The sequence below is a fragment of the Capricornis sumatraensis genome, chromosome 1, assembly GCF_032405125.1.
Source record: "Capricornis sumatraensis isolate serow.1 chromosome 1, serow.2, whole genome shotgun sequence".
NCBI classification, from domain to species: domain Eukaryota; kingdom Metazoa; phylum Chordata; class Mammalia; order Artiodactyla; family Bovidae; genus Capricornis; species Capricornis sumatraensis.
Genome location: NC_091069.1, coordinates 232,649,753 through 232,676,593, shown reverse-complemented (window position 1 = coordinate 232,676,593; position 26,841 = coordinate 232,649,753). Strand labels below are relative to the sequence as shown.

The window sequence follows — 26,841 nt, the reverse complement described above, 5'->3', positions numbered from 1 at the left end:
GAGTTTTTATCATAAATGGATGTTGAATTTTGTCAAAGGCCTTCTCTGCATCTATTGAGATAATCATATGGTTTTTATTTTTCAATTTGTTAATGTGGTGAATTACATTGATTGATTTGCAGATATTGAAGAATCCTTGCATCCCTGGGATAAAGCCCACTTGGTCATGGTGTATGATCTTTTTAATGTGTTGTTGGATTCTGATTGCTAGAATTTTGTTGAGGATTTTTGCATCTATGTTCATCAGTGATATTGGCCTGTAGTTTTCTTTTTTTGTGACATCTTTGTCAGGTTTTGGTATTAGGGTGATGGTGGCCTCATAGAATGAGTTTGGAAGTTTACCTTCCTCTGCAATTTTCTGGAAGAGTTTGAGTAGGATAGGTGTTAGCTCTTCTCAAAATTTTTGGTAGAATTCAGCTGTGAAGCCGTCTGGACCCGGGCTTTTGTTTGCTGGAAGATTTCTGATTACAGTTTCAATTTCCGTGCTTGTGATGGGTCTGTTAAGATTTTCTATTTCTTCCTGGTTCAGTTTTGGAAAATTGTACTTTTCTAAGAATTTGTCCATTTCTTCCATGTTGTCCATTTTATTGGCATACAACTGCTGATAGTAGTCTCTTATGATCCTTTGGATTTCTGTGTTGTCTGTTGTGATCTCTCCATTTTCATTTCTAATTTTATTGATTTGATTTTTCTCTCTTTGCTTCTTGATGAGTCTGGCTAATGGTTTGTCAATTTTATTTATCCTTTCAAAGAACCAGCTTTTGGCTTTGTTGATTTTTGCTATGGTCTCTTTTGTTTCTTTTGCATTTATTTCTGCCCTAATTTTTAAGATTTCTTTCCTTCTACTAACTCTGGGGTTCTCCAATACAAGCAACTTATGCAGCTCAATTCCAGAAAAATAAACGACCCAATCAAAAAATGGGCCAAAGAACTAAATAGACATTTCTCCAAAGAAGACATACGGATGGCTAACAAACACATGAAAAGATGCTCAACATCACTCATTATTAGAGAAATGCAAATCAAAACCACAATGAGGTACCACTTCACACCAGTCAGAATGGCTGCGATCCAAAAATCTGCAAGCAATAAATGCTGGAGAGGGTGTGGAGAAAAGGGAACCCTCCTACACTGTTGGTGGGAATGCAAACTAGTACAGCTGCTATGGAGAACAGTGTGGAGATTCCTTAAAAAAATTGCAAATAGAACTACCTTATGACCCAGCAATCCCACTGCTGGGCATACACACCGAGGAAACCAGAATTGAAAGAGACACATGTACCCCAATGTTCATCGCAGCACTGTTTATAATAGCCAGGACATGGAAACAACCTAGATGTCCATCAGCAGAGGAATGGATAAGAAAGCTGTGGTACATATACACAATGGAGTATTACTCAGCCGTTAAAAAGAATTCATTTGAATCAGTTCTGATGAGATGGATGAAACGGAGCCGATTATACAGAGTGAAGTAAGCCAGAAAGAAAAACACCAATACAGTATACTAACACATATATATGGAATTTAGAAAGATGGCAATGACGACCCTGTATGCAAGACAGGAAAAAAGACACAGATGTGTATAACGGACTTTTGGACTCAGAGGGAGAGGGAGAGGGTGGGATGATTTGGGAGAATGGCATTCTAACATGTATACTATCATGTAAGAATTGAATTGCCAGTCTATGTCTGACGTAGGATACAGCATGCTTGGGGCTGGTGCATGGGGATGATCCACAGAGATGTTATGGGGAGGGAGGTGGGAGGGCGGTTCATGTTTGGGAACACATGTAAGAATTAAAGATTTTAAAATTAAAAAAATAAAAAACTAATAAAAAAAAACAAAATAGTTTTTAGAAAAACATTTTATAAAGACTATTCTTAAAGTACAGGAAATATATAAATACATAAAATACAATGTGCATATAAAATATAGTCAATTAGACTCAGGCCTCGGCACTTGGTATTTCCTCTACTGGAAAGCTCTTCAGCAAGCTGATTCCATTTCCCTTTCATTTGGGTCTCTACTCAAATGTGTCCTTGGAGAGGTATTACTTGACTGCCTTATTTAAAACAGCATCTGCATCACTCAATCTTCTTACTCTGCTTTATTTTTCATCATAGATTTATCATTACTCCAGATTATGGAGTTTACTCTTTGCCTATTATTAGTCTCAACCTTAGAATATAAAGTCCATTAGGTCAGAAAACTTGTGTGACTTATCCCCAACAACTAAAACAATACCTTGCACATAATACAGCTGAATAAATAAATAAATGAATAACAAAAGAGTCATATTTTGAACATGAAGAGCAACTTGATACAGTTTGGGAATACTGTGATCAAGAGAAGAGAAAAAGTAACTGTAAGATGAAGATTCTCATCTGCGTATCTGTATTCCCTACTGTGCCTAAAACACAGTGGACTACTGAAACAGATGTAGAGAGTCAAAATATATAAAATACGTTAGAGAATATTAACAACAAAATACTTGCACATATTCGTAACAAAAATCTGTAATATAATTTGAATTTATCTGTTTATTTTTAATTTTTTGGCCATGCCTTGCAGCATGTAAGATCTTAGGTTCCCCAACCAAAGACTATACTTGTGCCCCTGCAGAGGAACCATGACGTCTTAACCACTGGACTGCCACGGAAGTCCCTGGAGTAATGTAATAGGCAAGTGTTTATATACACAAAAAGGTAAGTGGATTACTCTAAATAAAATTTATCTCAAAATGTGGTTAGTAAGGTGACATCAGCAAAAATACTGAAGGACCTCTACAAATTCTTTCCTCCATAAAAGCAACAAGAAAATGAATATAAATTACCAGAATCCTAATTTTCAGAATGATGGAAATTAATCAAAGACTTGAAACAATCTGGGATGTATTTCTTCAAGAAAAAGGACTGAATCTTCGTAAAAACAGTGAGTTTTGTGACATTTTAACTTGCCCTGCTCAGTTCCATCCCTTACTCTCCAGTTCCACAAAGTCTTGAATAAAAAAAAAAAACAAACAGGTAGTATTTTTTGGTGAAAATCCATAGCCTGGGTGCTACTTGAGATTAGAATGAGGCTAGAGCTCTTTCAAAGTATTATTCCAACATTCTATGAGCCCAGTATTACCATGATACCAAAATTAAAGACATCACAAGAAAATTACAAGTGTCCTTAATAATACAGATGCAAAGATCCTCAACAAAATACCAGTGAATAGAATCTTGTAGTGTATAAGGAGGATGATACACCAAGATCTAGTGGGATTTATCCCAGGTATGCAAGGTTGGTTCAACATATGAAAAACAGTCAATGAAAAAAAACACGTCGAATGCATAAAAGACAGAATCCATGTGATCATCTCAAAAGTCAAAGAAATAGCATATGACAAAAACTAATATCCCTCCTAGGTTAAAAAAAAAAAATCAATAATCTAGGAATACAAAGAAACTTCTTCACCTAATGAAGGGCAGCTACCAAAACCTCACAGTTAACATTATATTTAATGATGAAAGACTGAAAGGTTACCCTCAAGATCAAGACAAGGATGTGTACTCTCACCACTTCTGTTTAACTGGTGGTTTTAGCCACAACAATTAGGCAAGAAAAATAAACAGAAGGCACCCAGACTGTATAGGAAGAAGTAAAACTACATTTGCAGAAGCCACAAAAAAATAGGGCTAATAAATAAATTCAACAAGGTGGAGGAATACAAGATCAATATACAAAAGTCAGTTTTATTTCTATAAATAGTAATGAACAATATGCTCCCCAAATTAAGGAAACAGCTCCACTGACAACTGTAATAGAATAAAATACTTATTAATAAATTTAACAAAAAATTCAAGACTTACACGCTGAATACTATAAGACATCATTGAAAGAAATAGAAAGGCTTATTGAAGATGACAATACTACCCAAAGTGGTCTATAGATTCAGTATAATCCCTATAAAAATTCCAGCTACCATATTTGCAGAAATAGACAAGCTGATCCTAAAATTTATATGGAAATGGAAGAGACCAGAACTTGACAAATAATCTTGAAAAACAAAGTTGGAGGATTCAAATTTCCTAATTTCAAAACTGGTAACAAAACTATGGTAATGAAGATGATGTGTTGCGCACAAAAAGATGGAATATAGATCAGTGAAATGCAATTACAGACTAAAAATAAACCTATGCATCTATGGTCAACTGATTTCTGACAAGGGTGCCAAGACAATTCAATGCAGTGCAAAGAAAATTCAATGAGCAAAGAACAGTCTTTTAATAAACAGTCCTGGGACAACTACGTGTCTATATGCAAAAGAGTGAATATGGACTCATACCATATATGTACTTATTCAAAAATGGAAAAAAGACCTAAATGTTACAACTAAAACTGTAATGCTCTTAGAAGAAAACACAGGTGTAAATTTTTGTGACCTTTCTTAGATGATACCTAAAGCACAAGCAACTAAAGAAAAATCAGAAATAGATAAATTGGATTTGGTCAAAATTTAAAACTTTTGTGCTTCAAGGACACTGTAAGAAAATTAAAAGACAACCACAGAATGATAGCACATATCTGCGAATCAGATATCTGAACAGCATATAGTATATAGAACATAAGAAGTACTTCATAGGATATGGAACATTAAAAGTACTCTTACAACTCAAGAACGAAAAGATAACCTAATTTTTAAAATTTTATTTCCAAGCAATGTATTTTTAACTTGGATGCAAACAAACAAACAAAAAAAGAGAGAGAGAGAATCCCCTGGGGACCAAAACTGTAAATCAAGGTAGGATTAGCTGATTTGTCCCTCTGGGCAGTGTTCCTGACCCAGTTTGATTTAAACTTTGGGTATTTGGCTCTTTGACTTTGCAGGTGAAGAACTGAAGGCTCATAAGGGGCGTGGCATTTCACATGGACACGACTTCTTAGGGGCGCGGTTTCCTAGGGGAGGTGACCTGAGGCTTTGAACTCAACTGCCACAGTATGTGAAAGTGCAAGGTCACGGTTCTTATGTTCTCATACTAGTCCTCCCATTACTGTTATTACTACTATTGCTGCTGCTGCTGCTGTCATCAATAAAAGCACTGAGTCTTCCTGATGGAACCCAGAACCCAGTGGCTGTTCCGAGGAGTCAGTAAGGACAGCTCAGCTGATTCAGTCTTTTCTGGGTACTAACGCCCTTAAGCTTGACCACTGTCCACTGAGGACGATGCTGTTGTTCCATCTTCCAGAAGAGAAGCCCGGGCTTGGCCAGGATTTTTGAAAACCCAGGGGTACAAGGAGAGGGCAGGTTGCATCCCAATACACTCCTGCTCCTACCAGAATTCAGGGTGGAATGGTCACAGGTCACCAAGGCTTGGCCACTGACACAGCTACTCCCTTGCCGGGCCTGCCACTGCTGGGGGCTGGGTACTAGGAGGAGCAGGGTACAGGCTGGCATACTTTCCCAGCTGGGTGTGTGCCTGACTGGGGTGCACGCTCCTTTGAGGGTACCCACAATTGCCTCCGGCCTACACCTTCCGGCCTGAGAGACACATAAGCCGTTACCCCTCAATCTTCCTCCAGACCCTGACAACCAAAAATCCACTCTTTATCTCTGTGGATTTTCTTGTTCTGGACGTTTCGTAGAAATGGAATCACACATTCTACGGCCTTCTGTGTCTGGCTTTTCTCATCTGCGTTGTATCTGGGGGCTCATCTGTTTTGCAGGGTGTGTTACCACCAAAGTTTGAATTTGTACTGCCTGCCCTGTGTCCCTGGGACCCCAGCAGCATAGCACCTTCCCAAAGCCTAGGATCTGGAGAGGCACCCCACCATACCCCTGGCATGGAGTGTGGTGTTGCACATACACCCTGGGCCCAGTGGCTACTCGCACACCTGGCCCTCTAACCTCTGCCCAGAACCCTTTGTCCTTCCCTTTCTGCAAGCTAACACTCACATACCCTTTTGGCCTCATCTCACCTGCCTCCTCCTTAGGGAAGACCTCCACACAGGCATGGACCCCTGAAAGCTTGTCTCTTGGCTCTGTCCACTTTCCCTACCTCGCCCCTATCTTGTAGGGTTTGGAAAGACACTTCATCCTGCCACCCTCTGTGCCTTATCTGTCTCCTGGGTTAGGCTGCAGATTCAAGTGGGCTGGGTGTGTGTGTTAGTCACTCGGCCATGTCCAACTCTATGCGATCCCGTGGACTATAGCCTGCCAGGCTTCTCTGTCCATGGAATTCTCCAGGCAAGAATACTGGAGTGGGTTGCCATTTCCCCCTCCAGTGAAGAGAACCTAATTTTAAAATGAGCAAAGGATTTGAACGTTTCTCTACAGAAGATAAACAGCCGATAAGCACATGAAAACATGTTCAGCACTATTAGTTATTAATGAATTAGAAATGAAAACCACAAGGAGACTCCACTTTACATTTACTAGGATGACTATAACAAAAAAGTTGGATAACAACACTCCATAACAAGTGTTGTGGAAGATGTGAAGAAATTGGACCGTCATATATTGCTGGTGGGAATGTAAAATGGTATAGCCATTTTGGATACAGTGTGGTAGTTCCACAAAAAGTTAGGCATAGAGTTAACTCAGTTAACTCAGTAAATGAACAAAAGACTCAGTTATTCCTTTACTTCATATATACTCAAGAGACCTGTAACCATATGTTCACACAAAAGTGAAGTCACTCAGTTGTGTCCGACTCTTTGCGACCCCATGGACTGTAGCCTACCAGGCTCCTCCAACCATGGGATTTTCCAGGCAAGAGTACTGGAGTGGGTTGCCATTTCCTTCTCCAGAGGATGTTCCCGACCGAGGGATCGAACCTGGGTCTCCTGCATTGTAGGCAGACGCTTTACCACCTGTGCCACCAGGGTTTCCACACAAAAACTTATACATAAATATCCACAGTAGCATTACATAACACAAAAGTCCAAATGACCCAAATATCCATCAATGGGAGGATGGATAAACAAAACGTTGTATTCATATAACAGAAAATTGTTCAGTCCTAAAAAGGAATGAAGTACTGATATATACTACAACATGGATGAATCTTGAAAAGATTATGCCGAGTGAGTGGAGTCGGTCTCCAAGATCACATATTTTATGTTTCTATTTACAGGAAATGTCCAGAACAGGTCAATCCACAGAGGCAGAAGTAAGTTAGCAGTTGCCAGGGATAGGGGAATGACTAATAGTAAGTACAGACTAATGAGTATGACTACTAATAAGCATGATATTTCTTTTTGGGGTGATGAAAATGTTCTAAATTTAGATACTAGCATTGGTTGTACAACTTTGTGAAAACACTAAAAAAACACTGATTGAACTATAAAAGAATGAATTTTATGATATATGAATTATAACAATAAAGCTGTTAATTTATAAAAATAAAAGGAAGCACTTAGCACCACATGTATATTTTCTAACTCATAACTTACATTTTCTGTGAGGCTCATGTTTTCTCTGCTTAACGCTGTTGTCATTAAAGCCAGTTTTATGATGTTGAGTTACTTGACTTATTTCTTGAGGTAGAACTGCACCCTGAAAGTTAAAATTCTTATAAATGATTTAAATAAACTCTTAATATTAAAACCACTTCTCTTCTTCAATGCTTAATAGTTACTTTATTTTTTTTGTAAAAATTATAGACTTCACTAGAAAAAGATTTAAGGAATTCAGAAAAGTAAAGAGAATTTAAGAAAACCATTCAAATTCTACCACCCTTGATATAACTATTACTGACATTATGATCATCACTCCAGATGCTTCTCTATGCACTAGATAGTAAGGTACATAGAAAACATCACTTTACGAAAATGCTTTCAACAGAAGGAATTAAGTTTAATTTTGTCTGAAGTTAATACAGAAACTAAAGATTAAATTTTAGTTGACTATTCCTTCAGAACAGAAATATCAGCCTCCAAAGACCTTTCTAAATTTGCTTCAAAGTAAGCCTATCTCTAGAGTATGTGAGATGGGAAATGAGTAGGTATTAAGAGAGAACTGGACATGTTCAAGGTAAAGGATGAATACTATTCTCTTGACTTAATTACTTTAAATATTTCCATTAATGAATTTTAAAAATGTATTATTCCTGCCCCTATGTTATAAAAGTTGAGGATACTAGTCCTTCCACATCACTTCCTCCAGCACCTGATCTTTATTAATTAATATTTATGTTGTCAAGGTATTCAAGTGCTGGAAGATTACTACCAGATAGCAAGACTGATTGTAAAGCTACTGTAACTGAGACAGCACCTGAATGGACAAAATTAGCAAAATGACATATGAGTAAGTTTCATATAAAGATCATATCTGATCTTTTTGCTTTCTGATAGGGAGAAGAGGCGTGAAGGCAAAAAGAGACAGATAACTTGCCACAGCTGAAGTGGGAGGCAGAAGCAGAGTAGAGGGTGGAGATGTTCAATATAAATTAATCTTTCTATAGTGATTAATTTTGCTTCTGGTGGACCCTATTTATTTTCTTCTGAGCACAGATGAATAAACACTGGGTATGAGCAAAGGCGTCTCATGTTCTAGTTGGCAGTGGACATGCTCCAAAACAGCTGGGATATGCACCGAAGTGTGAAGGAAGGTCTAGTGAACTCACATGCACAGGAACATCTAGGGTTCTTTGGTCTTTAAGACTAAAGAAAAGGGCCAAGAGATTTCCATTTGCACAGCACAATGGCTGGTGGGGATTTGGGCTAAAGCAGTTCATTTCAGGGGATTCTGATGCTAAACAGGGAATCAAAACATCAGGATCAATAGGTTGGTATGAACAAATATTGTGTGTCTATTATGTGCCAGGCGTAATAAGATGTACTTTGCATCCATTAGCTTAACATCATTATAATAATGCTGCAATCATAAAAATGCTATGGTGTATTCAGATTCCATGTTACAGATGACAGAACTGAGGCTCAAAATGATAATGGTTACAGGACTAAACAACAGGAGAGCTGACACCTGAGCCCTAACTCTAAAACCCATGTTCACAGTATGATTTCAGAGAAAAAGTGCCATAACTTTAATAAGAAAGAAAATATTCCACTTTTAAGTATAGTTTTTTGAATTATTCTGTTTGATGTCTACATGTCTATTTATGTTAGTTGTATTGTTATATTCTGCCAATAAAGACTTGAATGTTTCTTAAAAGACTTTTTAAAAAAGCACTTTTTATCAACAGGTTCACAATGATACTGAGAGGAAGGTGACAAAGATTCCCCTATTCCCCCCACCCCCACCTCCACATATGCACAGCCTTCCCCATTATTATCATCTCCCACCGGAGGAGCACATTTGTGACAACTGATGAGCCTACACTGACACATAACTGCTACTTACAGTCCATATTTTACACTGGTTCCACTCTCGTTGTTATATATTCTGTGGGTTTGGACAAATGTGTAATGACCTATATCTACCATTATATAGAATATATTCATTGCTCCAAAAATCTGTGCTCCACCTATTATCTCTCCCTTTCCCAATCATCCTGGCAACCACTGATATTTTTACTGTCTCTATGGTTTTGCTTTTCCCAGAAGCTTGAATATCTTAAAAAAAATCATGTTGAGCTCTCTAGAATTTGCTTATTAGATGAATACCAGACTGCTTATTAATGCTTCATGGATATAAGGGTTGTATGTGGTAGCTCATAATTCTTAGAATATACAGGAGAGAAAACATGGGAGTGTTCAGCTGATATGAATAATGAAATAGCACCTTAATAACAGGAAATGCATACAGAAGATTCTATGGAAATACAAAATATCAAGTGTTGAGTTCCATCTAAAGGAAATTGGTGGTAATATGCCAGCAGACCTTTTGGCAGTGAGAGAGGAAAGAACAATGCAAACATATAACCTGAAATGGAAATTATCTGTTTATGGGAGAGGGAAAGTAAGGAGATCAATTTGATTGGAAGAGAGCATTTTACCAAATAGTTGGACATACTTTATATAAGAACTGTGCAGGGTTGGATTATAGAAGGCCTAGATATTAGTTTGAGTTGAGGCTGAACTCCAGTAGTTTTAAACAGGGAGCCCTACACATTCTAGAATATTTGAATAACATTGTTTTAGGGTTTGAAAAGACCTCAGAGTTCCTCTAAGTCCAATGCCTTAATTTTATACCCGAGGCCAAAGAAGCCCAGGGAAATTAGATTTGTGCAATTTGAGGCACAAAACCTGATTTCCTAATTCTGAGGCTAATATCAGATTTATCTTCACTATACTGCCTCAGGGTATAAAGTGAGTTCAAAACCAGGAGTCTTGGACTTCCCTACAGGCATAGTGGATAGGAACCTGCCTGTCAACAGAGAGGTCACGGGCTCAATCCCTGGTCTGGGGAAGATTTCACATGCTGTGGAGCAACTAAGCCCATGTGCCACAACTACTGAGCCTGAGAAGCCACAGCAATGAGAAGCCCACACCCCACAACTAGAGAATAGCCCCCGTTCACTACAACTAGAGAAAGCCCATGCAAAAGGACGAAGACCCAACACAGCCAAAAAATAAATAAAATTATTAAAAAAAAACCCAGGAGTTCTTATTAATTAGATACTTGGCTCAGTTATGTCATGGGGCCAACACACGTGAAAAGATCTTTAGGAAAGATTATGTAGGTAGTACTACATAAGAAGGGCTAGAAAGACAACAAACAGGAAGCACAGATAGGAGGTCTATCTAGGGCTAGGGGCAAAATTTAAGGTCCCCGTTGTAAAAACTGAGAAGGGGCAAAAGGATTTGGGATCTCAATGAAAAAAATATTAGAAAGAAGCAAAAACTTTTAACTTCATCCTTTTCGGATTATATGCCCAGGTAAATGGTTACCCTGGAAATAAGGATAGAAGAGATTTTAGGTGAGGTCAATTGTGAGATATCTTGAAGTTGAGGTGATGGTGTAGCATCCATCTATACCTGTCTTCTAGAAGGTGGAGATACTGGGTTGATCTTGATTGAAAGGCTGGAATCAGAGACAGACCGAGTGGTAATTAGCAGAGAAGCAAGAGACACCGTTAAGCAATGAGGCAACAGGGAAAACACATCTGTTGTGTTTCAGGCCCCAATGAAAGGTTGAAAGCACAGAGGTTAACAAAGAACTTGAACACACAGGGAACGGAAAGAGGAGATTCAGGGTAACGTTTTCTCTTAGAGCAGAACTCCTTGACAAAATTACCTATATTTGCTTCCTTCAATTTCTCTCTTCCTCTTCTCTCTTAAACCCACTCTTCTCAGTATTTCACATCTATCATTCAATTGAAACTGCTCTGGTCAAGGTTCCCAATGGCCTTCATGTGTTAAATTCTGTATGTTGTCAATTCTCAGCTTTCATCTTAACTGATCCATCTACAGCCATTTGACACAGTCGATTACTCTATTCTAACATCTGTTCTTCACTTGGCATGTAGAAACCACCCTTCCCTGGTTTCCTTTCTGTCTTGTGGGCCATTCTTTCTCAGTCTTCTTTTTAGTCTCTCCAACTCTTGAAGGATGGAATGCTCTAAGGTTAAGTTACTGAACCCTTTTTCTATCTATATCCAAGAAAGTGGGTAGCGATAACATATATATAGGGTATATTTAAATATATATATATTCACATATATTCACATCTGTACATACATACACACAAAACATAAAATGAATTCCAAATTTCAAATTTATCTCTCCAGCCTGGACAACATTTATGACCTTCAGACTCAAATGTCCAACTCTACATCTCCACTCAGATCCCTTCTTAATGTTTAACATACATCTCAAACTTACCAAAACTGAACTCCTGATCTTCTCCCACAGATCTACCAGACCTGCAATCTTCCCCATCTCGGTTAACAGCCCATCTATCATTTTAGTTACTCAGACCTGAAGAGTTATATTCTTTAATACATTATTTCTCTTTTACCCCATATCCATCTCATCATCAGCTGGAAATCCCTTCCAATATGTTAAGAATTTGACTACTTCTCACAGGGTCCTACTATCCTGATCCAAGTCAATATCAACTCAATCTTGATGATTTCAGTAGTTTCTGAACTAACCTGTTTCCACCTTGGTTCTTCTATTTTCTATTCTCAAGGTAACAGGCAGAGTGATAGAATTAAAATATAAGTCAAATCATGTCACTCTGCTGTGCAAAACCCTCTACTGATTCCTTGTCTCACTGAGTAAAAGCCAATGTCCTTATAATGATCCAGAAAGACCTACTAGTATCTATCTGTTAACTCTCTAAGTACATTTCCTACAACTCACTGTACTGATTCAGACAAATGGTCTGCTTCCTTGTGTACATCAGAGACCACCACTCCCAACAGAAACTGACTTCATCTGGAATACTCTCTCCTCAGATATTTGTATATCCTATTCTTCATTTCATTCAAATCTTTGCCCAAATGTTACTGGAACATTCCATTAAAAAAATTACAAAACCTTGCCTGCCCTCTCCACTAAATTTCCTATCCTGCTTCCCTATAATTTTTCTCAAACTTATATTATCATCTAAAACCATTTATTTTCTTTTGTCTTATTTATTATCCTTTTCTTCCTACAATACTAATTGTATGCGAGTCAGGAATTTTGTTTTGTTTACAGCTATATTCTTGGTGCACAGAACAATGCCTGGCACATGGCAGGCATTGAATGAATGTGTTGAATGAATGAAAGAATGATTTAAAAAAGCACTCCTGAAGAATGAGTGGTTAGCAGTATTAAATAAACAGAGGAACAAAGGGTTTAAAAATCTGGATATGGGTTACATTTATGTAGAAAGCATTGATGAATATCTAAGGGAAAACTTAAAATATAGCATATTGGCAGAGGTGACGTGTGCACTGTCACTCTCACCTTTTTTTTTAAATTTTAGATTTTTCCCTCCATTTTATTATTTTAAAATTGAAGTATAGCTGACTTAAAATGTTGCTGTCACTCTCATTTTTATTTTAATTTCACCATCATTGCCTTTGCTATTTTCCCTTCTCTAGCACTGATAATGTTACCATTACTGGAGGTATCAGAATAAATTAGGCTCTCATGGTGGAGGCCACTGGTTTATAAACTTGAGAGGACATTCCTTTTTGACTGAAGCTGAGAAGAGGGTAACTAGCAAAAAATGTAATAGGAATTTGTTCCTTTTCATTTTCCTTTGTTTGGTGCCTGAGTCTACTCTTTTAGCAAAATTTCTTTCCTCTTCTTATTCTTGATCAAGGATTTGCTCATTCATATTTAAGACAACTAACTGCCAGCATAAAGCTATACATTCAAGTAGAAGTGAATGAGTTAATGCATACTATTAAAGCCTTTATTAAATTTAAAATATAGTTATTATGATTTGTAAACAACTAGAAAAAAATCCAAAACTGATTTAAAATAAAAATTTTCTATAGTCTTACTCATTGGTCCAAAAACATACATGGCTGAAGAGAACTATGAAAATTTAAGATCAGAAGTGTTATTTCTCTTTTATGAGATTTCAGAAGAAAAACTAATCAGTGCATACCTAAAAGAGAAATATAAAATAAATTTAAAAAAAAATGAAATGTCCATTAAGCAAGGTATACTAACCTTCTCTTGTAGCAGTGGCTGAAAGTGTTGAATCTTTCCAGATCCCTGTAAGGACTGCCAAATGTTACAAAATTCATCATCATCTCTAGCAGGTACCTGGGGAAGTAAAAAAAAAACTTCTTAAGGAAAACTGAAACATAAATATGCACCAAAAAACCCAGTAGTTACCTACAAGATTTGAGAGGATTTTTGCTTGTTTCCTTTTTTATCATCTACTTACCTGTTTCCTAATTAGTCTATACCTGTTATTTGGATTTAAAAGTCTGGTTAAAATTTTAGACCATGTAATTAAATCAAGTTAAGTATCTCACATAAAACAATTCAAGTTTTGCCCTCAGGGAGATGAAATAAAGGAAATCACACATGAGTTATATGGCGGGCATTTGAAAACTGCTTTGGATAAACATGAGATAGTCCCCTCCTTTTTACCTTTCAAATTAATGTCATTTCGTAGGGTGATATAATTCAAAATATAACAGTTAATCCATGAAGTAAATGTATAAAGAGAAAAGTTATTTTCAAGCTCGTTATTTAAATAAAAATCTTACTTGAGTAGGAACAAAAAGCGATTGAGGGGAATGGTTCAGGCCTCCCAAATGCCCAGATGAAACTGATGAATTTGAGCTATAGTGATTCACAGCTGGCTGTGGTTTCACAATGGCTGTCAACTTCTGATTTCCAGTTTCAGAGCGACTCCCATGAGAAAGGTTCACCAAGGCACTTGTTGGCAGTCGATAACCTCTACCAGGTGAGCACCTAAAAGTAAAAAGTTGTATCAGGCTAAGAGGGAACTAAAACTAAATGTGCTAGGGAGAAGAATCAAATAATTTTGGGTGGACTGTTCATAATTTGATTCATAAAGATTATTATTTTCAATTAATTAATTGATTTATGGCTGCACCAGGTCTTAGTTGCTGCGTGAAGGCTTTCGCTAGTTCTGGCAAGCAGGGGCTACCCTCTAGTTGGGCGGTGGCTTCTCAGTGCTGTGCAGCTCTAGAGTATGGGCTCAGTAGTTGTGGTGCACAGGCTTAGGCTATTGATGCAACAGGAGAAATGTTAGCTTTGATCACTTCCATTTCCTGATCAATTGTTGAGTCCAGCTCTTTTTATCCTCATCTTCCCATCTTAAAGTTCTAGACCTTGGAAGGCTAAGAGACAAGCATTTGTGATTTCTTCCTTCTTGGTCATGATAGAAGTGTTTAGATATTAAAATAAGCCCTCTGTGGTCAAAAGCTTTCAACTCTGTCACTTCTCTAGAATGTAATATTCTTATATTCTGAGATCATGGGGAAGTAGAATTCTTTCATAAGAAATCTTTGTAAGATTTCCAGAAAGTATTTTTGTGAGAACTATATACTATAAGATTCTGCACTATGAAATGAATATACAGCAGGCAGGCAATCTTTTATATAATTCTCAATCAATCAAAAAAGAAGTTAATCTTAAAAACATATTTCAAAAGTTATTTGGCTAGGGTTATTGGTAACCAAATGAAAATCAAAATCAGATATGGGATCCAGACTCTGCTGTTGCATTTAAAGGCACAGACAATGTCTCTGGGAAATAGGCACATTCAAGTTGCAAAACAATAATAGCATTCTGAAGGTGATCACTTGCTGTAAGGACTGAAGATTGTGATTTTATGTAAAGAGATTAAGAGTAATTCGCTTTTAATTACCACTAATCAAAACAGGAAAGAAACTACACAAACTTCAGTTCAGTTTTCCAGATGGTGTTTAGAAAAGGAAGGAAAACTGGAAATGATTTCATTTAATCTTCACAATCATCTAGTGAAGTGTACATCTTCATTATGGATGAGGATATTGAGGGTCAGAATGCCTCTAACTAACCTACCCAAGGAAACACCAAAGCGAAGTGAGAGAGGTCACAATTCTAATATTCCATTGGAACCTCTCATTCTAATGATTCTTTTTTCTGTCACTTTAAACTTTCTATTAATGGTCACCCAAAATAGACTTGAGGAGGTCTCCGCCATGGTAAGCTAAAAACAAATAACACAACCTTCTTGCTTTAAACCTCCTAGTTCAGTTCAATAGCTGTCGTGTCCGACTTTTTGTGGCTTCATGGACTGCAGCACGCCAGGCCTCCCTTCCATCACCAACTCCTGGAGTTTATTCAAACTCAAGTCCATTGAGTCAGTGCTGTCATCCAACCACCTCATCCTCCATCCAACCATCTCGTCCCTTTCTCCTCCCACCTTCAATCTTTCCCAGCATCAGAGTCTTTTCAAATGAGTCAGCTTTTTGGTATCAGGTGGCCAAAGTATTGGAGTTTCAGCTTCAACATCAGTTCTTCCAATGAATATTCGGGACTGATTTCCTTTAGGATGGACTGGTTGGATCTCCTTGTAGTCCAACGGACTCTCAAGAGTCTTCTCCTACACCACAGTTCAAAGGCATCAATTCTTTGGCGCTTAGCTTTCTTTATAGTCCAACTCTCACATCCAAACATAACCACTGGAAAAACCATAGCTTTGACTAGACGGACCTTTGTTGGCAAAGTAACGTCTCTTCTTTTTAATATGCTGTCTAGGTTGGTAATAACTTTTCTTCCAAAGAGTAAGCGTCTTTTAATTTCATGGCTGCAATCACCATCTGCAGTGATTTTGGAGCCCAGAAAAATAGTCTCTCACTGTTTCCCCATCTATTTGCATGAAGGGATGGGACCAGATGCCATGATCTTAGTTTTCTGAATGTTGAGCTTTAACCTAACTTTTTCACTTTCCTCCTTCACTTTCATCAAGAAGCTCTTCAGTTCTTCTTCACTTTCTGCCATAAGTGTGATCTGAGTATCTGAGGTTATTGATATTTCTCCCGGCAATCTGGATTCCAGCTTGTGCTTCATCCAGACTGGCATTTCTCATGATGTACTCTTCATATAAGTTAAATAAGCAGGATGACAATATACAGCCTTGTTCTACTTCTTTCCCAATTTGGAACCAGTCTATTCCATGTCTGGTTCTAACTGTGGCTTCCTGACCTGCATATAGGTTTCTCAAGAGGCAGGTCAGGTGCTCTGGGATTCCTATCTCTTTCAGAATTTTCCATAGTTTGTTGTGATCCATACAGTCAAAGGCTTTGGCATAATCAATAAAGCAGAAATAGATGTTTTTCTGGAATTCTCTTGCTTTTTCGATGATCCAGCAGATGTTGGCAATTTGATCTCTGTCCTTTGCCTTTTCTGAAACCAGCTTGAACATCTGGAAGTTCACAGTTCATGTACTGTTGAAGCCTGGCTTGGAGAATTTTGAGCATTACTTTGCTAGCATGTGAGATGAGTGCAATTGTGTGAAGGTTTGACAATTTTTTGGCATTGCCTCTTTGGGATTAGAATGAATACTGATCTTTTCCAGTCCCATGGCCACTGCTGAGTTTTCCAAATTTGCTGGCATACTGAGTGCGGCACCTTCACAGCATCACCTTTTAGGATTTGAAATAGCTCAACTGGAATTTCATCACTGCCTCTAGCTTTGTTCGTAGTGATGCTTCCTAAGGCCCACTTGACTTCACATTCCAGATGTCTGGCTCTAGGTGAGTGATCACACATCATCGTGATTATCTGGGTTGTGAAGATCTTTTTTGTATAGTTCTTCTGTGTATTCTTGCTCTTCTTTTTTATTTTTAATGAATTATTTATTTTAATTGAAGGCGAATTACTTTACAATATTGTACTGGTTTTTGCCATATATCGACATGAATCAGCCACAGGTGCACATGTGTTCCCCATCCAGAACACCTCTCCCACCTCCCTCCCCATCCCATCCCCCAGGGTCATCCCAGTGCACCAGCCCTGAGCACCCTGTCTCATGCATCAAAACCTGGACCGGCAATCCACTTCATATATGATAATATACACGTTTCAATGCTACCCTCACTAATCATCCTGCCTTCACCTTCTCCCACAGTCTTAAAGACTGTTCTTTACATATGTGTCTCTTTTGCTGTCTCGCATATAGTGTCATCATTACCATCTTTCTAAATTCCATATATATGCATTAGTATATTATGTTCTCCAGTGTTCTTGCCTGGAGAATCCCAGGGACAGGGGAGCCCGGTGGGCTGCTGTCTACGGGGTTGCACAGAGTCGGACACGACTGAAGCGACTTAGCAGCAGCATATTATGTTGGTGTTTTTCTTTCTGACTTACTTCACTCTGTATAATAGGCTCCAGTTTCATCCACCTCATTAGGACTGATTCAAATGCATTCTTTTTAATGGCTGAGTAACATTCCATTGTGTATATGTACCACAGCTTTCTTATCCATTCATCTGCTGATGGACATCAAGGCTGCTTCCATGTCCTGGCTATTGTAAACAGTGCTGTGATGAACACTGGAGTACCCGTGTCTCTTTCAGTTCTGGTTTCCTCAGTGCGTATGCCCAGAAGTGGGATTGCTGGGTCGTATTTGCCACCTCTTCTAAATATCTTTTGCTTCTGTTAGGTCCGTACCATTTCTATCCTTTATTGAGCCCAACTTTGCATGAAATTTCCCTTGGTATCTCTGATTTTCTTGACGAGATCTCTAGTCTTTCCCATTCTATTGTTTTCCTCTATTTCTTTGCACTGATCACCAAGGAAGTCTTTCTTATCTCTCCTTGCTATTCTTTGGAACTCTGCATTCATTTTCTCCTTTGCTAGTTATCCTAACTGCCAGTTATCTTTTCTCCCCTTCAAGGTCAAACTTCTCAAGGGTTAGCTATTTCTTGTCTCCTTTACTCCACTGGCTGTTCACTTCTCAAACCATTCCATCCTAGCCTGAGTGTCTATAATTTCACTAAAACAAATGACAAAGAGTGATCATGTCTCTCAATTCAAAGAATGTTTCTATTCCTCAAGTTATTTAACCATTAAAAAAATGCAATCTGCTCATGTCACATCTCTGATTTTGATAGCTTCACACTGCTTTAAGGATAAAGACCAAGATACCACAATCCTTAGCATGTCCTGAAAGCAGGTTACCAGTTCCTGCACAGTGTGGTTCTTGTTCTTTTCCCTTACTCTAATCTTACATAGTTGCTGAGGCTGACACACCTGCATTCTTCTAGTCTTTTAAATGAGTGAAAATGTCCTCTGCTGCATATGCTATTCTGTTTTTCTGACCACCTGTTACTACTCTTTCAGTATTTAGTCTTCATGTCCCATTTTAAACATCACTTCAAGAAAGCCTTTCTAGAACGCTCAGAACAGATCACACACTATTATAGACACCTGAACTATTAATACTTCTTCCTAGCACTTGTCACATTTTAATTAAAAAATTATTATTTTTAGTAAGTTAGTTATATCCCTTACTAAAGTGAAAGCTCTGTGAAGGTAGAAACCATGTCTGTCTTATTCACTGTTACAACCCTAGTAACAAGTATGAGTCTCATACGTACTAGGAACTGAAATTGTGGACAAAAAAGCAAGTGATGTAAAGCCATTGGCCCTATGGACATATTTACGAAGTGTAATTATCATCTGGAAATACAAACCTTATTGTTAAGCCGCCAGGAAATTCTTCATCAAATAATACTTCAAATAGTACGTCAGCTTCTCTATTAGCTGTTTAAAAAAGAGAGATTGAAAAATCATATAATTAAAAAAAATGGAATGTGAGTTTTTGGAGTATTAGAAGCATTCCAACTATCAATACAGATGCAAATGAAAAGAAGATAAGCTCACAGATTCCCTTACTTGTAATAACTTAAAGAAAAATAATACTATTTTAAATTAGATGCTGTGAGAATTAATTATATTTTTATCTGTTTTTTATATGTTGGAAATTATTCACAAAAAGAGAGTTAATAAAAGAGATAACTCTGGAATTGTAGTTTAGAAGGTTTTACAGTTTGACACAGGAAATGGAGATTTGCAGACATGGCAGTAATGAGGGAAAGAGAATGGAGAGAAAGGATATATTACTAGATAGAACTGGCAGGAGTTTGTGACCTGTATAGATAAAAAGACTGGGGATGGCAAAGATGACTCCAAGGTTCTGGCAGGAGATGACTTGGTAGATAATGGATGTCAGGATTGAGACATGAGACATGAGAGAAAGACTATGGTACAATAAACCTTAAAGAGGAGCAGAGACGAATAAATGTGGCAGAGAGGATGATGGGAAAGTTTAAATTTACCAAAGTTCCAAGGTAAAGTGAAATCATTAGCTATCATAACATTTGAATTCTAAGCCCAAATTAATCAGAGAGTCTGTCACATAACTTCACAACAGAATCTTTCTCTCTTCCCACCTCTACCCCCACCCTTTCCATTCCCTTGGTTCTGTTTCTCTGGAGAACCCTGACTAATACCATATCTGATACTATGTTAACCCAGGGTAGGTGCTGGGGGGATATTTCCCTCATTCTCAGCCTTTCATTGTCCAATGGGAAGCAGGCCTGCAGAGCTTCACTAATTCTCTCCCAGCAGCTGTATCTTTCATCTGACACTTTTACCTACAATCTAAACCCAAGAAAGTGGGGCTCAATGAGAGGCAAGAGCCTCTTCTGTGAAGGTTTAAGATACACTTTTTAGGTTCCTTTTCTTATCTGAGGGAGGAGCCACTTACTGAAAAGATTATTGACCAAAGGATTGTTCACCCCTTTAGTGGAGATTTCTATGGAGATGAGGCATCAGGTTAAGGCAGTAAGACAAATATTCCTCTTTACATTCCATGTCCATGGGATATATGTTTAATAAATGACAATGCTTTTTCCACTCATTGTAGATACAGCTTTAAAATTCTTCTCTAGACAAAATTCCAATGGTCACTATTACTGACTGGGGTTGTCAGAAGAAAGGAAACTTCTGTTATCATTACTAAGGCCTTTTCAGGACAACCTAATCAGAGTAGACTCCACTAAGCTCAGAATTTGAACTGCCAATATGTGAGGCCGGGAAGACAGCAGCAGGAGGGTTGCTTCAGGACATGCATGTGACCCTTACCATGCTTAGCCTGGGTTTGTTAACCTACTTGACTTTCTTGTCTTCATTTTAAGCACCAAAAAACACATCCAAAAAATTCAAAGAAGAATCAGAGAAGAAAATTCTCTTTTAGAGGTAGACCCCAAGAAGATGTGCAAAATATGGAGAACCAGCGCTCAAAGTTAGAAAAGAATCAGGGGAAGGAGTTCAAATCCCAGCTCTGTCACTTATTTGTGTAAACTCAGGCAAGTCACTTAAACTCTTGGATGACACAATATCAGACTGCCCTAGTGGCTCACTGGTGAAGAATTCGCCTAACAATGCAGAAGACATGGGTTTGATCCCTGATCCAGGAAGATCCCACATGCCTCAGAGCAACCAGGCCCTGCACAACTATTGAGCCTGTGCTCTACAGCTGGAGAGCCACAGCTACTGAGCCCATGTGCTGCAACTACTGAAGCCCAAGCACCTAGAGCCCCACAACAAGGAAAGCCACCTCAGTGAGAAGCCCATGCACCACAACCAGAGAGTAGCCCCCACTTGCCACAACTAGAGAAAAGCCCACACAGCAACAAAGACCCAGCACAGCCAAAAATAAATAAAATTATAATAAAAAAGAAATAATATCTACTTCTCAGGTGGACGGGAGGGTTAAATGTAAAAGTGCCCAGCACACTGTTGCCAATAAATAAGCAGTTCTCCTGGGCTCATGGCCTGTCTGCTCTTCCATCTTTCTGGACAGTGAGACCAAGACTGAGTGCCTGGGATATGGAGGGTCAGTGCTGCCGGTGCCCTAGCCTCTAGGTACCTGACGTGTTCCTTTGTGTTGGGTTGACTAGTTTTAGAATCTATATTGCAAAGCTTCTCACTCCAGGCATCCCTTTGAAGAATTTTTAGATTCTTAGCTAATTCTTACCTTTGCTTTCCATACTCATTTTTCCTTTTTTTTTTTTTTTTTTGGTAAAAAACACAGCATAAAATTTATAGTTGTAACCATTTTTAAGTGTACAGTACTATAGTGTTAATTACATGTACATTGTTGCACAACTATATGTACATTGTTGCACAATGGATTGATAGATTTGTTTTATATACACAATCTAGTTGTATTCATAAAATTCAAATTAACATGTAAATCTCTTAACTGTAAATAAGCTCATACATCATGTTTGTTTATTTCTCTGTAGAAATCAAGTGATTACGAGGACAATTAAGGCAAAGCCCTGGACACGGTTAGATGAAACCCAACAAAATGTTTGTTTTAGTTTCATGAAAACACATATATGTATTCTCACTAAGCTTTTAGATAATTTTAATGTGTTACACATAAGCTACCAAAGTTTCAGCAGTCTTTCTCCAACTTTCACATCTTTTAATCACTTCCCAGATGATTACACAGACGGAAAAGGAGAATTTCCTCTGAAAACTAAAGCTGGAAAAAAATTAACTAAAACATAAAAGAATTTAGTGTTTTTCCTGATTTACAGTTGCTTTCTGCTTGTATATACGACGTACAGTATATATATATAAGACATACAGTAGAAATGTAGATGGAGACATATTAAGTATTGAGTTATTACCCCCTTTAATTCCTATGATGGTGCCCCGAAGGCCAACTGGAACGGAAAAGTTCTCTCTCACATTTACAACACGGTCAAAGAGACGAAATTCTGCATCCCTATCAGGAATAACCCCATGTTGTTGTTCCAAAGGCTGAAAAGAAAGATGTAAATATAATTATCAACTCTCATTTAAAATTTTTTCTACTAATATACTGAAAACATTTTGTTCCTTCTGTACTTTCAAAGCAAAACAACAACTTTGAATTCTCTGACAGGAAACTTACTCTGTATAGCAAATGGGGCTTCACTGTCACTCGAACTTTCTTATTATTCTTTCTTTGCTGAGGAAAGAAATTTTAAAAATATTTTTAAAATATTAAAATTAAAAATTATCTCATATTTGCACATGCCTAAGTTTTAAAAAGCCAAAAGAAATGAGTAATTTTAAGACTATATGACTTTCTTTAGATGCAAGCAAGGATGAATAAATTAATTCTTGAATCTTTTTAAAGTAAAACTTTTTTGTTGACATATAAGACATACAGAAAAAATTTTAATAAGATAAAAAATGACGGTCTTACTGACGAGTTTCCAACCCAAGGCAGACCAGAAGTACTAATAAAGTACAACTGGCGCCTACGAAAAACAGCAAGAAAGAAAGATATGAGAAGAGATTTAAAGTAGTTTAAAAGAATTGTGCCTGGAAGATTGCATATGAAAATACAACCCATATGCTTAACACATCCCTAGGCATTATTACTGTCAATAAAATTACAGCACTGATTAGAAAATATGGCACTCAAACCTGATTATGAGGCAAATTAACAAACAAGCGCATTTTCACTACAGGCCCCAATCCATAGCTACTGAATAAAAAGTTATAGGCAATAACTACTCAAAGTGTGACCGCTTGGGAGCTTGTTAGAAATGCAGAACATCAAGAGCTGCTCATCTGAGAGCTACTGAATCAGAATCTGTATTTTAACAAGATCCTCCAGTGATTCATTTGGACATAAAGTTTAACAAGTACTGATCTGAAGGTGGAATCCAGAATGTGTGTTTTTAAAAATACTTCTCCAATGATTTTGATAATTAGCTGAGTTTGGGAACCACTGCCCAATAAGAAAAACTATGGATACTTTTAATCATGACCCTGCATTAAAAAGAAAAGTTTAAATTATATTCAGAATGTTATGTTCATTTTTTAGTTTTTCTCCTTCTTTACCTAATAACACTATAAAACCAAAAAGGGATAAAAAAAAATCACTCATAACTGCTCAGCTTTGACTCACTACAGGTTTAAAAAAAAATCCTGTTTTATCTATATGTACACACATTTTTTAAATGCTATCATCAAAATGACAGACTACAACTTTGCATGTGTATCATCAGTTTGCAAAATAAGGGGAGAATATGTAAAACATTTTACAACTCTGCATCTAAATGGGTTCAGCTAAAATTTGGGGACTTAAAAGTTATAAACTTGTGTTAAGTGGAACTCATTTCAAAAGTAATGCTGGACAAATAACTCTACATTGAAAGACAATTATTAAAAAGAAATGCAGGTTTTCTATCTTCAACTGAATATATTAACCTTTCAAAATATCAAACTCTTGGCTTCAAGCCTTACATTTTTTTCATAAGAGTCATCTAGTGGTGATTTTTCAGGCTGTATTCACAGCTCTTCAGCACATGACAAAATAATTCAAAAAATAACAGCTAAGTATTATTAAGCATCAGTAATAGCCAGGCATTATTAGAAGGAGTTTATATGTATTAACACAGTTAATTTTTTTTTTTTTGAGGACTATATGAGATGGTACTAATTTATTCTTATTTTACCAGTCAGGAAATGCAGGCATGGAAAGGTTAACTATCTTGCCTAAGGTTTTAAGTATTGAAAGAGGGATGGGGGACCAGGGCTTGAGACCCAGTTCTTAACTTACTCTATTAGTTCAAACAACACAGCGCTGTGTGAGCAAAGCAACATTATTTTAATAAAAAGGCAAATGTGTGAAAAATAAAATTGTAAGCTTAGAAAAGGAACATAATTAACCCATTTTTTATTGCATTAAGACAGAGAATCAAAATAGATAAAAACAGTTATGCCTACACAGAAGGTTATTAGTTTTTAAAATCAAGACATAAAAAATGGATAGTTTAAGTGGACTTTCAAAAATACACAGTAGCTGAATGAGTCTATCAGTGGGAAAGTATATTTTAGGAGTGATTCTGTAAAAGTGAAATAAACGTAATTTTTATGTTCTGTAAAAAGATGGGAACTTCCCTGGTGGCACAGTGGACAGGAATCCACCTGCCAGTGATGAGAACATGGGTTCAGTTCCTGGTTCAGGACGATTCCACAGGCTGTGGAGCTAGGCGTTATATTCCATGAATACTGAGCTCAAGTGCTGCAACTACTGAAGCCAAGCACCTACAGCCTGTGCTCCACAGCAAGAGAAGCCACCACAATGAGAAGCCCGTGCGCTGCAACCAGGAGTAGCCCCCACTCGCAGTAACTAGAGAAAGCCCATGCACAACAACAAAGACCCAGTGCAGCCAAAGAATAGATAATTAAAATAAAAATGAACTGTATCTTTAAAGAACTTAGAACAGGAAAGAGTTGAGAATTAACTGTATTTCTCAACCACAAACTTTTTATTGACTAGACTCATAAAATATTAATTCTTAAAATCAGAAACAGTCCATGGAATTCTCCAGGCCAGAATACTAGAGTGGGTAGACTTTCCCTTCTCCAGGGGATCTTCCCAACACAGAGATGGAACCCAGGTCTCCCGCATTGCAGGCGGATTCTTTACCAGCTGAGCCACAAGGGAAGCCCAAGAATACTGGAGTTAAGTGGCCTATCCCTTCTCCAGTGATCTTCTTGACCCAGGAATCGAACTGGGATCTCCTGCATTGCAGGCAGATTCTTTACAAACTGAGATATCAGGGAAGCCCTCAGAAACACTACAAGGACACAAAAATTTAAACGGTATGGGCTTTCTTATATTGACATACATTTATATTTATGCAGACAAACTTGATGGACACTAGAAAAGGCTGGAATACTTTTTAAAATTATAGAATAATTTGATATAATTTAGAATCACTACATATGTTTTATTTGACTGAAACAAATTATTTATAGGACAACAAATAGTTCATTTAACTTCAAATCGCATCAGTAATCTTCATTATTGAAAATCATACCTTGCACTTTTCAATTTCTTCTTCAATTTTCTCAACAATAGCTGCATCCAGAATTTGTAAATCACAAGAAGACCGAGACAAAGTACTGACAGGATGTCCTTTTAGCCAAGTAATAATTTCTTGAACTTTCTCAGCACTATATTAAAAACAATAATTTTTTCACATTAATTAAAACTTTCTGAGGACTTACATAAAAAGCTTGATATAAACTTTCTGAAGGCTGTGAATTATAAATGATATAAAATATTTAACTAATCACTATACTTAATTGGGGCTAAATGTAAATATGGACATGTTACTTCTCAGTAATTTAAAAAAAAACACAAAAATTAGTTTAAAAGTACTTTACTGATACAAATGAAAGAAAAAAATCATTTTAAGATCTTAAAGCAAGAACAAAACAACGCAAAATCTTCCCCCAAAAAAGTAATATAAATTCTTGAGAAACTAACTAACTACTACTTAACAGTGGAACCACGAAGTTGAGCTCTGAGGCGGTGAATCTCATAACTTTTGCTTACCCGTTCTCATTTTCTCCAGGCCAAATGTCATCTTCATAGAACACATCCTCTTGGCTATTTTTGGCTATGTAACTGAATAGCTCTGGAGCTCTAGTAAAAGAAACAAATGACAACACTGCTTTTAAAAATACACATGGCGAATTTCATAAAAACTTCTGATCAAATAATTCTGGGTCTCAAGGGGATATAGTAAATATATTGAGAACTCATTACTATACACACATAAGGGATAGAGACTAAAAGATTGAAAGTATTCCCAGGTCCTCATAAAAAGATGATGGAGAAATGACAATTCATGAATATAATAAACTATTACAATACTTATAAACTTCAGTCACTGATTCTATCCTTCTTGGACTATAATGACAGGTGATAAATATATAAAATAATATGTACAGATTCACAATAAAGTTAGAGCACTTCACAACACAGAACGAATGAAAATCCATTAAAAATTTCTTCTGATAGTCTTCAAAATTCCATTGCTCTCCTAACAGTGTAGCAATACTTCTAAATATATATACCAGACAGAATATATGTGCTTATTTTTGTTCCTTTCCCAGCCCACGAAAAGAATAGTAAAGGATAAAAAAGGGCACGGACCTAGAAGACAGATGAACAAAGAAGCAGAGAATCTGATAGCATATGTGAGTTAGCAAAACCTTAGAAACTCAAAACTGAATAGAGAAGTGTGAAATGATTTGACAGATGGGAATAAGCTGTACCCTAAGCTGCCAGAGTGAGAAGTCAACAAGAAGCAAGTTGATGCGAACTGTGGAAGTCTGCAAAAGCTCAGGAGATATGACCTCTGTATGTTTTAGTGCTGCACTATGGGGTGAGGTTTATGAGGCTTTTAGTTGAAAATTTTGTCTAATAAACAGTTAGGCAGTCACCTCTACGTCAGTGTAAATCCTGTAGTTTATTTACGGAGAAGTTGAACAGGGGCTGCTCAAGCCTTGTGTATTCCAGACATGGGAAACTGGATGCAAGGGGCATAAGGAGGAGAGGCTAGGTGCTCTACTGAAGTGAGAGTATAACTACTATACATGCCAGTAGG

At 37.3% G+C, this 26,841-nt stretch overlaps 1 protein-coding gene across 1 annotated transcript in view; it reads right to left on the bottom strand.

Moving 5' to 3' along the window:
- LOC138076876 (5'-3' exoribonuclease 1-like) overlaps positions 1–26,841 on the bottom strand; it is a 78,925-nt gene that overhangs the window by 16,511 nt on the left and 35,573 nt on the right. The window contains exons 13-20 of the mRNA XM_068969206.1: positions 25,785–25,874; positions 25,264–25,399; positions 22,069–22,201; positions 19,027–19,126; positions 14,110–14,317; positions 13,562–13,657; positions 7,439–7,541; positions 5,174–5,569 (exon numbers count right to left, since the gene is read on the bottom strand). Coding sequence (XP_068825307.1) covers positions 5,174–5,569; positions 7,439–7,541; positions 13,562–13,657; positions 14,110–14,317; positions 19,027–19,126; positions 22,069–22,201; positions 25,264–25,399; positions 25,785–25,874 — 1,262 coding nt within the window. The remainder of the gene's footprint in view (positions 1–5,173; positions 5,570–7,438; positions 7,542–13,561; positions 13,658–14,109; positions 14,318–19,026; positions 19,127–22,068; positions 22,202–25,263; positions 25,400–25,784; positions 25,875–26,841) is intronic.